Source organism: Aethalodelphis obliquidens, unplaced genomic scaffold, assembly GCF_003676395.1.
Source record: "Aethalodelphis obliquidens isolate GAN/ISIS:26980383/991018 unplaced genomic scaffold, ASM367639v1 scaffold128, whole genome shotgun sequence".
In the NCBI taxonomy this organism is placed as follows: domain Eukaryota; kingdom Metazoa; phylum Chordata; class Mammalia; order Artiodactyla; family Delphinidae; genus Aethalodelphis; species Aethalodelphis obliquidens.
The window spans coordinates 697,711-709,053 of record NW_020838072.1 but is presented as its reverse complement, the minus strand read 5'-3'; the positions used below and the strand labels follow the sequence as shown (position 1 = coordinate 709,053).

The window sequence follows — 11,343 nt, the reverse complement described above, 5'->3', positions numbered from 1 at the left end:
CAACTGTAGGCGGGGCGAGCCCGCCAGCGGCGTGGTTGCCGAGGCGACCGATAGGCGGCAGCAGCAGCGGCGGCGGGACAGGAAAGCAGCTGGATGCCCGGGGCTGGAGCTACAGCTGCGGCGATGACGCACGAAGGCCCGGTGAGCTTTAGCTCAGCTGAGGGTGCCCCAGAGCGGGGATAGACCGTTAAGATCGGTGTCCTGAACCGTGGGCCAGCTCTGTGCCACCCGGCGCCCGCCCTCCATGCGGGCATTCAAGATGACCAAGGAAGCCATGTCGGTGCACTAGGGCAGAAAATCTACACCTGCACCACGCCCACTCACAAGCATTTTCACACTTGGAACCTGAGGGAAAGGGGTTAAATGGGTGGTGCAGAGCTCAAGAACAAGAAGTGACTTTGGAAACAGTTAATGCATGTATAATGTTTCTTATACTGAGGTGTACCCATTTGAATGGATAAACCAGAATTAGGCATTGGGGAGAGGTGTTGCTAGATATGATACATTTCGAGAATTTCAGGAGGAAGAAATGGATTAAACAACAATTCTGAGGCTGTACTTGAAAGTCAATTGTTTAAAGCCGTTATCACGGGTGTCACATGAGACGCTGGGTGGGGAAGTCTAAGGAACCAACTCTCCCTACCTGCTCTGCTCTGGCCAAGCCTGGACTGGGCCATGGGCCATTCCCTGGGCTTGCCAAGTGGACTGTTCTCTCTAGCAGAGAGAGGAAATGAGGCTTAAGGGATTTTGAGTTCAGCGTGAGGTTTAGGAAACACCAGAGTTGGGGGAGAATGAATTTTGGGGAACACCATGTATGAGGCAATAAGGGTGGGGATGGGGAGGCAAAGGTTTGGGAAGATTACGTTGGGAGGTAAATTTTAGAAGGAATCAGGTTCAGGGAGACTGTTGTGGGGAAATGAGAAAGCGCCCAAGAATCTGCTACTAAATTCCTATGTCCTTAATATGGATTTTGGGGGGACTAGATTTTTCTTTTTCAGTGGATTTTTCTTGATTATAAAAGGATACAAAGTCACTGTAGAGAACTTATAAAATGGAGAAGAGTGTAGGAAAGAAACATATCCACTATTACAATTTTTGTGCTTTCCTTTTCTTCAACACATCGGTTTACATATCTGAGATCATACTTGATATGTAATTTTGTATCCTGCTTCTTTCAGTTAACATTACATCATAAGTATTTACCTATGCTATTGTAAATTCTTCCTAAAGACTGCCTTTAATCATTGCATAATAGTCCATCATATAGGTAGCACACAATTAGCCACCTATTCTCTTTTTGTTAGATGTATGTTTTCAATATTCTGCTATTATAAATGACATCACAGGGACTATTTTAGAGAATATATATTTTCATTTCAGAATATGCCTTTGTGTGTGTTCATAAAACTGGAATTGGTACTTTTGAAGGTTGGACAGCTTTTCAAAAGTTTATTAGTCATCAACAGTTCCACTTTTGTGAAATATTATGTCCTTTGCTTATTATCCTTGGAGGTCTTATGATTTTAAAAAATTTTATGCATTTTTAATGTATTGGGGGATATTTATCCTTTTTTAAAATTTGTTGCTCATATTTTTTGTTTAGGAAGCAGGATAAAGTCAAACTCTGGAGTCAGACAGACTGGCATATGAAATATGACCCCACTACTTCCTTGCTCTGTTGTCCTGGGCAAATTCTGTAAAATGGGGATAAAAATAGTATGTAGTCTAAAAAATGTAGGAATTGAATCCATGTATGTGACTGATATACTTTAAGTGCCAGTAAATGAAAACTACTATTATCACCTTCTAATTAGGAATGTTTTTTTTTAAATAAGCAGAGGAAAATTTGACATATATATATATATATATACTTATCTATCCATTTCTTTATTATTTCTTACATTACTTTTATGCTTAGGCAGCTGTTTCTCACCCAGAGATTATATGACAATTTAAACTATTTTCCCCTACATTTTAAAATAACTTTATTTATTTTTGGCTGTGTTGGGTCTTCACTGCTGCGTGTGGGCTTTTCTCCAGTTGCAGCGAGCAGGGGCTACTCTTCGTTGTGGTGCGTGGGCTTCTCATTGCGGTGGCTTCTCTTGTTGCAGAGCATGGGCTCTAGGCGTATGGGCCTCAGTAGTTGCAGCACATGGGCTCAGTAGATGCAGCGCGTGGGCTCTAGTTGTGGCTTGTGGGATTAGTTGCTCCTCAGCATGTGGGATATTCCCAGACCAGGGATGGAACCCATGTCCCCTGTATTGGCAGGTGGATTCTTAACCACTGCACCACCAGGGAAGTCCTATTGACTTTTCTTTCTCAAGTTCTTGAACTTGCAAGAGTTTTGAACACTTTGAACTAGTGCAAATAGCAAGGACTGTGCAGTTAGAGCTATATATAGCCTGGGTTCACTGTGTAATCCCAAGCAAGTGGAGGTAAACTGCTGTCAGGTTTCAGTTTCTTTGTCTGTAAAATGGGCTAGTGAGCTGTTATGAAAATTAAATTAGCTAAGTCACACACCTGAAAAGCATCTGTCACATGGTAATCTCTTAGTAAATTATCCCTCTCTAAAGGCTTTCTTTCCTACTAGACCACTTGAGGAAGCTTCCTCCTAGCCCATAACTGCTTCTCCACTCCTTAGTTTCCCACCCTGATTGCCTTGTTCCTTTCCCACAGAGGCAGGTCCGAGACCGCGGGGTGACCCGATCCAAGGCGGAAAAGGCGCGGCCGCCTACGGCTCCGGTGGTGCTGCAGGTGGACATAGTGCCTGGGCGGCTCACTGAGGCTGAGTGGATGGCGCTCACGGCTCTCGAAGAGGGCGAGGAAGTGGTGGGGGACATCTTGGCTGATCTGCTGGCCCGAGTCATGGACTCTGCCTTTCAAGTCTACCTGACTCAACAGGTGGGCCTGGATCCTTGTTCTCCCCTCTCCCTGACCCCTCCCTGCTGGGCTGAGACCCTTTCTCGCCTCTGCAGTGCATTCCATTCACCATCAGCCAGGCCCGGGAAGCCATGCTGCAGATCACCGAGTGGCGCTTCCTGGCCAGGGACGAGGGAGAATCTGCAGTGGCAGAGGACCCCACATGGGGCGAGGACGAGGAACCCTTGTCTTGCACGACGGATGCCTGGGCTCAGGGATCCGTGCCCGTGCTACACGCGCTGACCTCGGTGGGGCTGGAGGAGACCTTCCAAGGCGAAGTAAGCTCAGCCCCCAGCTACCTCCCAGCTGTCACCGCTGCCCCCGCCGCGTCTTCGATCTCCTCAGGGCCTCACTGGACTGCTCCAACCTCCTCTCTACCCTTTCTGACGTCTCACCACTCACCCCTCACCTACACCCTGGTGCATTTCCCCAGGACCAAGAGAACGTGGACCAGATCCCTTTAGGAAGATCGTGGATGGATACAGGCTCTCAGGAGCGGATGGAATCTTGGGAGCGTCCTCCTGAACTGAGAGTCACCCCGGGCCCCCTACCCACCCCGGTCCTGTTTCAGGAGACAGGGCCCAGGGGTCCTTTAGAGAAACTGGACGACCAGGCGAGGGGCCACCTGTTTGCAGTCGGATCCTTGAACGCGAGCAGCCAACCGTCGAAAGAGATGGCGCCCGCCGGCAGTCCCCACCGTTCTCTGGAGCTGTCCTTGGTAGCCAGCCCTCAGGCCTCTGTCGAGAGGGCACAGCCCCTCAGCTCTCAGTTCTCGCTCGAGGACCTCTACTATTCCCAGCCGCAGCCGTACGCGGTTGGAGACCGGCCGGAGCTCAAGGAGGAGAAGGTGCCCCGCATCCCCTCGGTCGTGTCGGTGTCCGGCCCCTTTGCGGGCGGCCCCACCACGCTCAGCGCCTCCGGGGGGTTCCAGCCGCAGCAGCCCGGGCGCGCCGATGCGCGGCCCAGCGCGCTGCACTACAGAATGGGCCGCAAGGCGGCGATGGCGCGCCTGGACCCAGCGCGGCTGTCGCGCCACTGGGTGCGCCCGCTGGCGGAGGTTCTGGTCCCAGACTCCGAGACGTCCCCCCTGGAAGCCTACCGCGGGCGCCAGCGGGGCGAGAAGATCGAGGCCCCAGCCGGACCGCAAGCCTCCGCCCCCAGCGTCCGCGTCTCCCCGTCAGTGTTCTTCCCTATCGCACCTGGCGTTCCTTTCCGAGCCTTGGGCCCCGGCCCCAGCCTCCAATTCCCTACTTTAAGTTTAGGCCTACCGTCGCCAGGTTTTGGTTCAAAGCTGCCCTTCGCTAGTCCCGGGCTCCGTTTTCTTGCCACACACCCGGCGCGCCCCGACGTGGCCCGCAGCCCCAGCCCCAGACTATGGCCGGGTGCCAAGTGGCCCAGCGGCTGGGAGGGGGAGGGCGAGTTGCTGGGAGAGCTGTGGGCTGGCCGCACCCGCGTACCTCTGCAGGGCCTGGACCCTGGGGACGGGGAGAGCCAGGATCCTCACAAGTGGCTTCATCCCGTGCCCCGAGTTCTCGAGGCCAAGTGCCAGGTGATGCGGAAGCCCGTGTTGCTGCCGGAAGCACTGGAGCTGGCTCCTGGTGTGAGCATGTGGAACCCAGCCACCCAGGTGCTGCTCAGCTCTGCTGAACCTCAAAAGGAGGACAAAGAAGGTGGCACCTCTCCTCCACCCACATAGGTGCCCCAAAGCCCCAGGTGACCGTGGCACAGTTAATGAAGAGCTCAACCCCCAAAATGTGGTCACTCCCCTCCAAGCGCCTGCCCCATTCTGAGCCCCGAACCTCAGGCAGTGTGAAACCTACCTTCCTTCTGTCTGCTTGCCAGAAATAAACACCTGAGTTGCCTTAAGTATTGGCCTGATGCCTGTCAGTTTCTTCCAAGTGTGTGCTCTCGTGAACTGGAGTGGTCTAGAAGAATATAGAACACTGACTCCAGGGAATAATTCCATTACACCCTTAGGAGACCCTGCTTTAGGGCCAAGGTGGCTCCCTAGCAGAGGCATTCTGGAGAACCATCCCCATCCCCACAAAGGAGCAGACATAAGTGTTCCAAGTGGGGTCTGCCTCAGTTTGGAGAATTTATAAGAGTCTCCTTCCAGTAGGGGAAGAAGGGGATGACCCCACTTAAGCACAGAGTGATTCGAGACATGAGGAAGTTAATTTCCAGTCCCTGGAGCTCTGTCAGTTCATCTTAGAGTGCAAACCCAAGTTTCACTTGGAGACACATTTGAGCCTATGCAGGGTTTAGGGAAACCTGGACTCTCTTGATCTTTGACTTGGACCAGCAATGGAGTGAGGCAATCAGATAGCTAGGGAAAACAATTTAAGGAGGAATTCACTCTCAGTTTCAAACGGGATGCTCAAGCACACCCACGAGTGAGTGCCTCCTTAAATTTTGTGCCTTATGCTCCACACCAACCTCTTGCCTAGTCCTACTCAGCTTTGACTAGTCCCTCCCCACCCTCCCATGGGCAGCACTTCCAGTGGCAGACCAGACTTCGCTGCTATGTCACTGTGGTCTCTACTCAACACCCCAGTCTGGGGTCCTGGCTCTGTCCTCCTCATTCTGGTCCTCCTGCTTAGACTAAGTGTGCAGGTCTGGCATAAGTTGTATCTTTGGGACCTCCAATGCTGCTCCACGGATTTGACTGGGAAGATAGCAGTGGTGACTGGGGCCAACAGTGGTGAGTGCTCCTCCTGCCCTGTCATTTCACTAAGGGCCTCAGCCTCCAACAGCCCCAACAGGGAGGGCAGGGAGGAGGACCAGCACCCACCGTCAGAACATTTGTCTCCCCCCGCACCCCCCCCCCACCACGTTGCCCTTTAGTCACTCCCCAGACTAGCATACTCTGAAGCTGCCCTCCCACAGGCATCGGGAAGGCTGTATCCCAGGAGCTGGCCCGCCGCGGGGCACGTGTGATCCTGGCCTGCCGTAGCCGGGTGCGTGGACAGCGAGCCCTGGCCGAGATACAAGCGGCGTCAAAGAGCAACCGTCTCCTGCTTGGTGAGGTGGACCTGAGCTCTATGAACTCTGTCCGAAGCTTCGCTCAGCGGCTTCTGCAGGAGTATCATGAGATACATCTCCTGGTTAACAATGCTGCAGTCTGTGGTATGTGCCTTGACTGCTTCCCCTAAGCACATTTCAGGAACCTCCTTTCTAGCTCAGGGGCCCCAAAACAGGCATCCTCCAAGCCTAACCTGTACAGACCATGGAAACACTGTAATTCAGACACTATCCTAAAAAGCCTACCTTAAGTTATAGCCTCAAACTTCATCGCCCCCATCTCAACACATCCATGCTCCTGTGGCATTTCTACTGAACCCAATATGTCCTCCCCAGACTTTGTCTCCCTCAGGGTCCTCACTCCATCACCCACCACCTATGTTTTCATCTTCTCCCAGGATTCCCCACTACACTTACCCCAGAGGGCCTTGATCTCACCTTTGCCACCAACTACACTGGACCCTTTCTGCTCACAAATCTGCTCCAAGGTAAGGAAGGAGGGGTGCTTACCTTCTGTGCCACCCCCACTTTTCCATTCCCCTGGCATTTTTGTGCTTACTGTCTCCCGTGGTCATCTCCTTTCCCTTGGCACCCAGATGCTTGCTGAGCAATGACCCAGCATATTTTTGCTGTACACAGCAGGGAACCCACCTGGCAACAGTCAGGATTAAGAGGCTGGTAATGGAATCAGTCAGCCCCAGATACAACCAGCAAGAGGATGTAAGATCTACATCCCACCTCTCTTTCCCCCAGCTCTGAGTTCTAGCCAGACTAGTACAGTCAGTCATCTCAACAAAAGCTTCTTGAGGGTGGTATTAGGCTACTAGAATTAAGGAGGTTTGTATTCTTCCTAGGGAGGGGAGGGATTGGGTGACAGGCACATTCTCCCTAGCATTTTCTTTGGCTTGTCTAATAGCCTCTTTAAAAGAAAATTAATTTTTTGGTCAGGTATGACATGTCCAAAGTACAAAAGGGTATGCAGTAGGAAAAAAAAAAGACAGACAGACAGAAAGAAAAAGTCTCCTCTTCTCTTGGAAAATCAGCTACCCGTTCCCCTCCTGGGAGGCAACTACTATTGCTAGGTCTCATGTACCCTTTAGTGGGTGATTAAATTAGCCCCAACTGGAAAGTGAACAAAGAGCAAGGCCAAACCCTATGCATTTGGTAGGCCAAACCCTACCCATATGCCAGGTCTCATGTACCCTTTAGTGGGTGATTAAATTAGCCCCAACTGGAAAGTGAACAAAGAGCAAGGCCAAACCCTATGCATTTGTAAGTATAAATATTTCCCCCCCCTTTCCAAAAATTATAACATGCTACAATACCCTGTCTGTACCTTGCTTAGTAATAGTTTCTTAAACTGCCTTCTCTCCCATCTTCCCTTCTCTAATCTATTCTCCCTTCTGCCACTTCTAAGAAATCACCTTTCATCATATCACTTTCTTGCTTCAAATCCTTTGAAGGAACTCTGTACTTTATATAATAAACTAAACTGCTTCTCTCTCCTTAAAAGACCCTCTGCAGGCTGAGAGTCTCACCTTTGCCTTTCCCAAACCCACACCCTTGTCTCCAGCCAGACAATCTGTATCTCTTGGGCCACACTCTGTTTTTTAATTCTGGCTGTGCTTTTGCACATGTATTTCCCTCTATCTGGAATACGCTTTCCCATCTCTTTAGCCTGTCTAACTTAATTCAGCTGCCAACACTCAGCACAGATATCACTCGTGCTGTGGATCCTGCCCTGACACCTCTGCCTCCCCCAGCCGTCCCCATTTACAGGACTCCCTTAGTCCCTGTACACATCTCTGTTCCTGCACTGCATGAAGATCAGTCTCCAACTAGGCTGTGAGCCCCTTTGGTCTTCATGTCACTATGTCTGCAAGTTTGGAGTTCACTGTCCTCTTTAAGAATAATCTTGTCTCCAACAAATTTTGGCTAAATACCTCCTGCTCTAGTTTTCATTTGTGATTCTTCATTTAAATGGGGGGCTCAAAATAGTTTTAGCATTTTGAAACAATAAGTAAACTCATATGTGACAACTACAATTTTTTTTTCAATAATTTTATTTATTTATTTATTTTGGCTGCTTTGGGTCTTCGTTGCTATGCACAGGCCTTCTCTAGTTGTGGTGAGAGGGGGCTACTCTTCGTTGCAATGCATGGTCTTCTCAGTGCGGTGGCTTCTCTTTGTTGCGGAGCACTGGCTCTAGGTGCGCGGGCTTCAGTAGTTGTGGCACACAGGCTCAGTAGTTGTGGCTCGCGGGCTCTAGGGCATAGGCTCAGTAGTTGTGGCGCATGGGCTTAGTTGCTCTGCAGCATGTGGGCTCTTCCTGGACCAGGGCTCAAACCCATGTCCTCTGCATTGGCAGGTGGATTCTTAACCACTTCACCACCAGGGAAGTCCTACAACTTTTGATACTTTATATAATCCAGACTTTTTTCTGTATAGTTAGGAACTCTTTTTTTTTTTTAATTTACTTGTACCTGTTCTATTGATAGTAATTTTACTTTCACTCTTTTGGAAGATAGTTAAAATTTTAAAAAACCCACACCTTCCCAAGTATTTCTGCACACATTTCTTTTCCCCCTAAACCTAGCACCCATATGTCCTTAGCACCTAGTGTGGTGTCTGCCATAATACAGGGTCCTAGTGAATAACTGTGGAATGAATAAGTAAAAGAATGAATGTATGAATGTGTGAAAGACAGTTTTCACAGCATTTCGAGCCTCTCCTTCCCCTTCTTAGCCATCAGCAAGATAAAAATATAAACAAGGATTAATTAAATTAGCTCCAGCTGGCAAGTGAAAGAAAAGGCAAAACTCCACTTTTACTTTAGGCAAAAAAAAAACAACCCACTATAATAAAACAAGAGGAAGAGCATTAGGAAAACAGCTAATAAAAATGAAGTCTCAGTTCACATTATGCTGTGCCTCTCCTGGGCGCCTGCCTGGGGACCCACTGACTCTCTCCTGAAAGCCTGGGATGGTCCCTGTCCTCCTGGAGTCTCATGGAGAAGCAGGTTGGGGAGTGGGCATGGGAATTTACTCTAGTACTTGGATTGAAGGTGTGTGGTCCTCTCTCTACCCAGGGGCCCTTCAGCGGGCAGGGTCAGCCCGGGTAGTGAATGTGTCTTCCTTCCGGCAAGCACATGGGTACATTGATGAGGAACATCTGATAGGGGCTGGTAGACCTTTGACCTTCAACCAGAACTATGACTGCAGCAAACTTCTTTTGGCCTCATTCACTGGGAAGCTTGCCCAGAGACTGCAAGGGACAGGTAACTGCCTCTGACACCCCCTACTCCTCCACTCCCAACACTTCCCATCTCATTCCAATATATTCTGGCCATATAATACTCCCAATATCCCCCAAGCCAGCTGTTAATATCCTCCATTTATCATCTGTGCACCCTATGTTTCTCTCAACCCCATCTTCATATCTCCCTTCGTCCTTTTCCAACTCTCTCATCACCTACAACTTCCCTCTCCTCCAACATCATCCATCATGTTCCCCCTCAAGATCACCCAACACTTTCAAATACTTATGTCTCCTTACTGGCTCACATATCACCGTTCATGTAAGTTACTAAACACTGACTTCCCTGGTACCACCCCCAGGTCTCTTGTCACCTCTACCCGACAGATCTGAAAGGATCCTCCTCCCCTCATTGCACATTGCAGAACGACACTTAACCCTTTCTTCCCAACATCCTACTCTCACTTCACTTTGTACTGCATGTGTCTCACCCTCTCAGGTGTGACTGTGAACTCTGTGGACCCAGGTGTTGTATACACGAAGATCATGAGGCATTTCTCTTGGCCATATCACTTCCTCTTCTGGCTCCTCAGCTTCTTCTTTAAGGTGGGTAGTGGAGGGTGGGGCAGGGCTCTGCTGCTGAGTGTCCTTTACTCCTCTTCTTCCCCGTGTCTCTACAGGATAGCAAACAAGGTGCAATCCCAGTCCTCTACCTGTGCTTGGCAAAGGAGCTGGATGGCATTTCTGGAAAACATTTTAACAGTTCCTGTGTGATAACTCTTCCCCCTGAAGCTGCTCGGGATTGTCACGTGGCCCAAAGCCTCTGGAATACCTCAGTCCGACTAACAAACCTAGACAAGGTGGACTGATCTTCTGTGACCCCTGCCCTAACTAGCCACCTTCTCCTTGACTCCCAGCCCTTACTCTGATTATGCCTTCTGTTTGCTGGCTCCAAGGATCAATCTCTTTGTCCAGTATAGTGACCACTTGCTCTTCCTGTTGGTTCAGGGGCGTGAGAGCTCAGATCAGCCAGGGGACAGTTTCAGCTTCTACTTTACTGCTAGTACTTTGATAGAAGTGTTCATGTCTTGGGCACTAGGATCTCCAAACCTACCGAGTCCCATGTTGTGGTAATGGGGAGTAAGACTCCTTTTGGCGGGTATTAGATGTACCAGTAAGAGGGGAAACTTCTACCTGTGCCTCTTGTTTCCTGGCCTTGGGGGAGACAGTACCACATAGTGTCCTCTGGATTAAGGCATATGCCACATCCTGTAGGAGAGCATCCCAACTTCATAGGGTGTTGTCTCCCAGCTGGTACTGTAACTGAGCCTACAGGTAACCATTCCACCTTTCTATCAACCAGCTGCTCCTGGGTGCTGAGTCATGCAATAAGGTCAGTGAATTCTGAGAGTGAGAGTGCATTGCTTCTTTTAAATCTACATAAAGTTTGGAATCAGCTTTTCAACTTTCACATACACAAACCTTGTTGGGATTGCACTACATCTACTTGGGAGGATTGAAGTCTTCACGATAATGAGTTCTAAACATGAGCAAAGTGTACTTTTGTCTATTTAAATCTTCTTAATATCTTTATAAAATTTTGAATAATTTTACCCTTAAAGATCTTGCACAAGTTTTATTATATTTAATTCCAGATACCTTACTTTTTATGCTATTGCAAATGGTATTTTAAAATTTGTATGTTAATCATACATCAAGCAACTTTATTAAGTTATCTAATTCTGACAAGTTATCTGTAGACTTTTGGTTTTTCCACATAGAAAATCACACCATCTGGGAATAATATTTATTTCTTCTCTTTCAACTATTATAAATTTTATTTCTTTTCCTAGACCTTAATTGATTTTCTAGTATTAAACCAAACTTGCATTTAAACCAACTTTGTCAGAGTGTTAATTTTGTATACGTGGCTAAATTTAGTATACTCATGTTTTTGCTTGGAACTGTTTATTCATAAATGAGATTGGCCTGTACTGTACTTTTCCTTACTTATATTGCTATTGTCTGGTTTTGCTGTCATGGATAGATTCATTTTATAAAACAAATTGGGAATTTGTGTTAGTCTAGGGACATTATGTGAGAAACAGATGCCAATTAATTGAGGATTAAAGGTACAAGAAACTTGCT

General features: G+C 48.5%; 2 protein-coding genes across 2 annotated transcripts; both read left to right on the top strand.

Annotated features, from left to right (window-relative positions):
- Window positions 1-29: 29 nt before the first annotated feature.
- On the top strand, window positions 30-4,734 carry CUNH2orf81 (chromosome unknown C2orf81 homolog). The gene is given in 4 exon segments (XM_027099140.1): window positions 30-141; window positions 2,677-2,901; window positions 2,976-3,329; window positions 3,332-4,734. Coding segments are annotated over 4 exon segments (1,911 nt in total). The 5' UTR covers window positions 30-93; the 3' UTR covers window positions 4,616-4,734.
- Window positions 4,735-5,435: 701 nt separating this feature from the next.
- On the top strand, window positions 5,436-11,086 carry LOC113616015 (retinol dehydrogenase 12-like). The gene is made up of 6 exons (XM_027099158.1): window positions 5,436-5,620; window positions 5,806-6,045; window positions 6,339-6,428; window positions 9,029-9,217; window positions 9,695-9,801; window positions 9,876-11,086. Exons 1-6 carry the CDS (start codon window positions 5,443-5,445, stop codon window positions 10,062-10,064), a joined length of 993 nt encoding a protein of 330 aa, XP_026954959.1. The 5' UTR covers window positions 5,436-5,442; the 3' UTR covers window positions 10,065-11,086.
- Window positions 11,087-11,343: the final 257 nt, after the last annotated feature.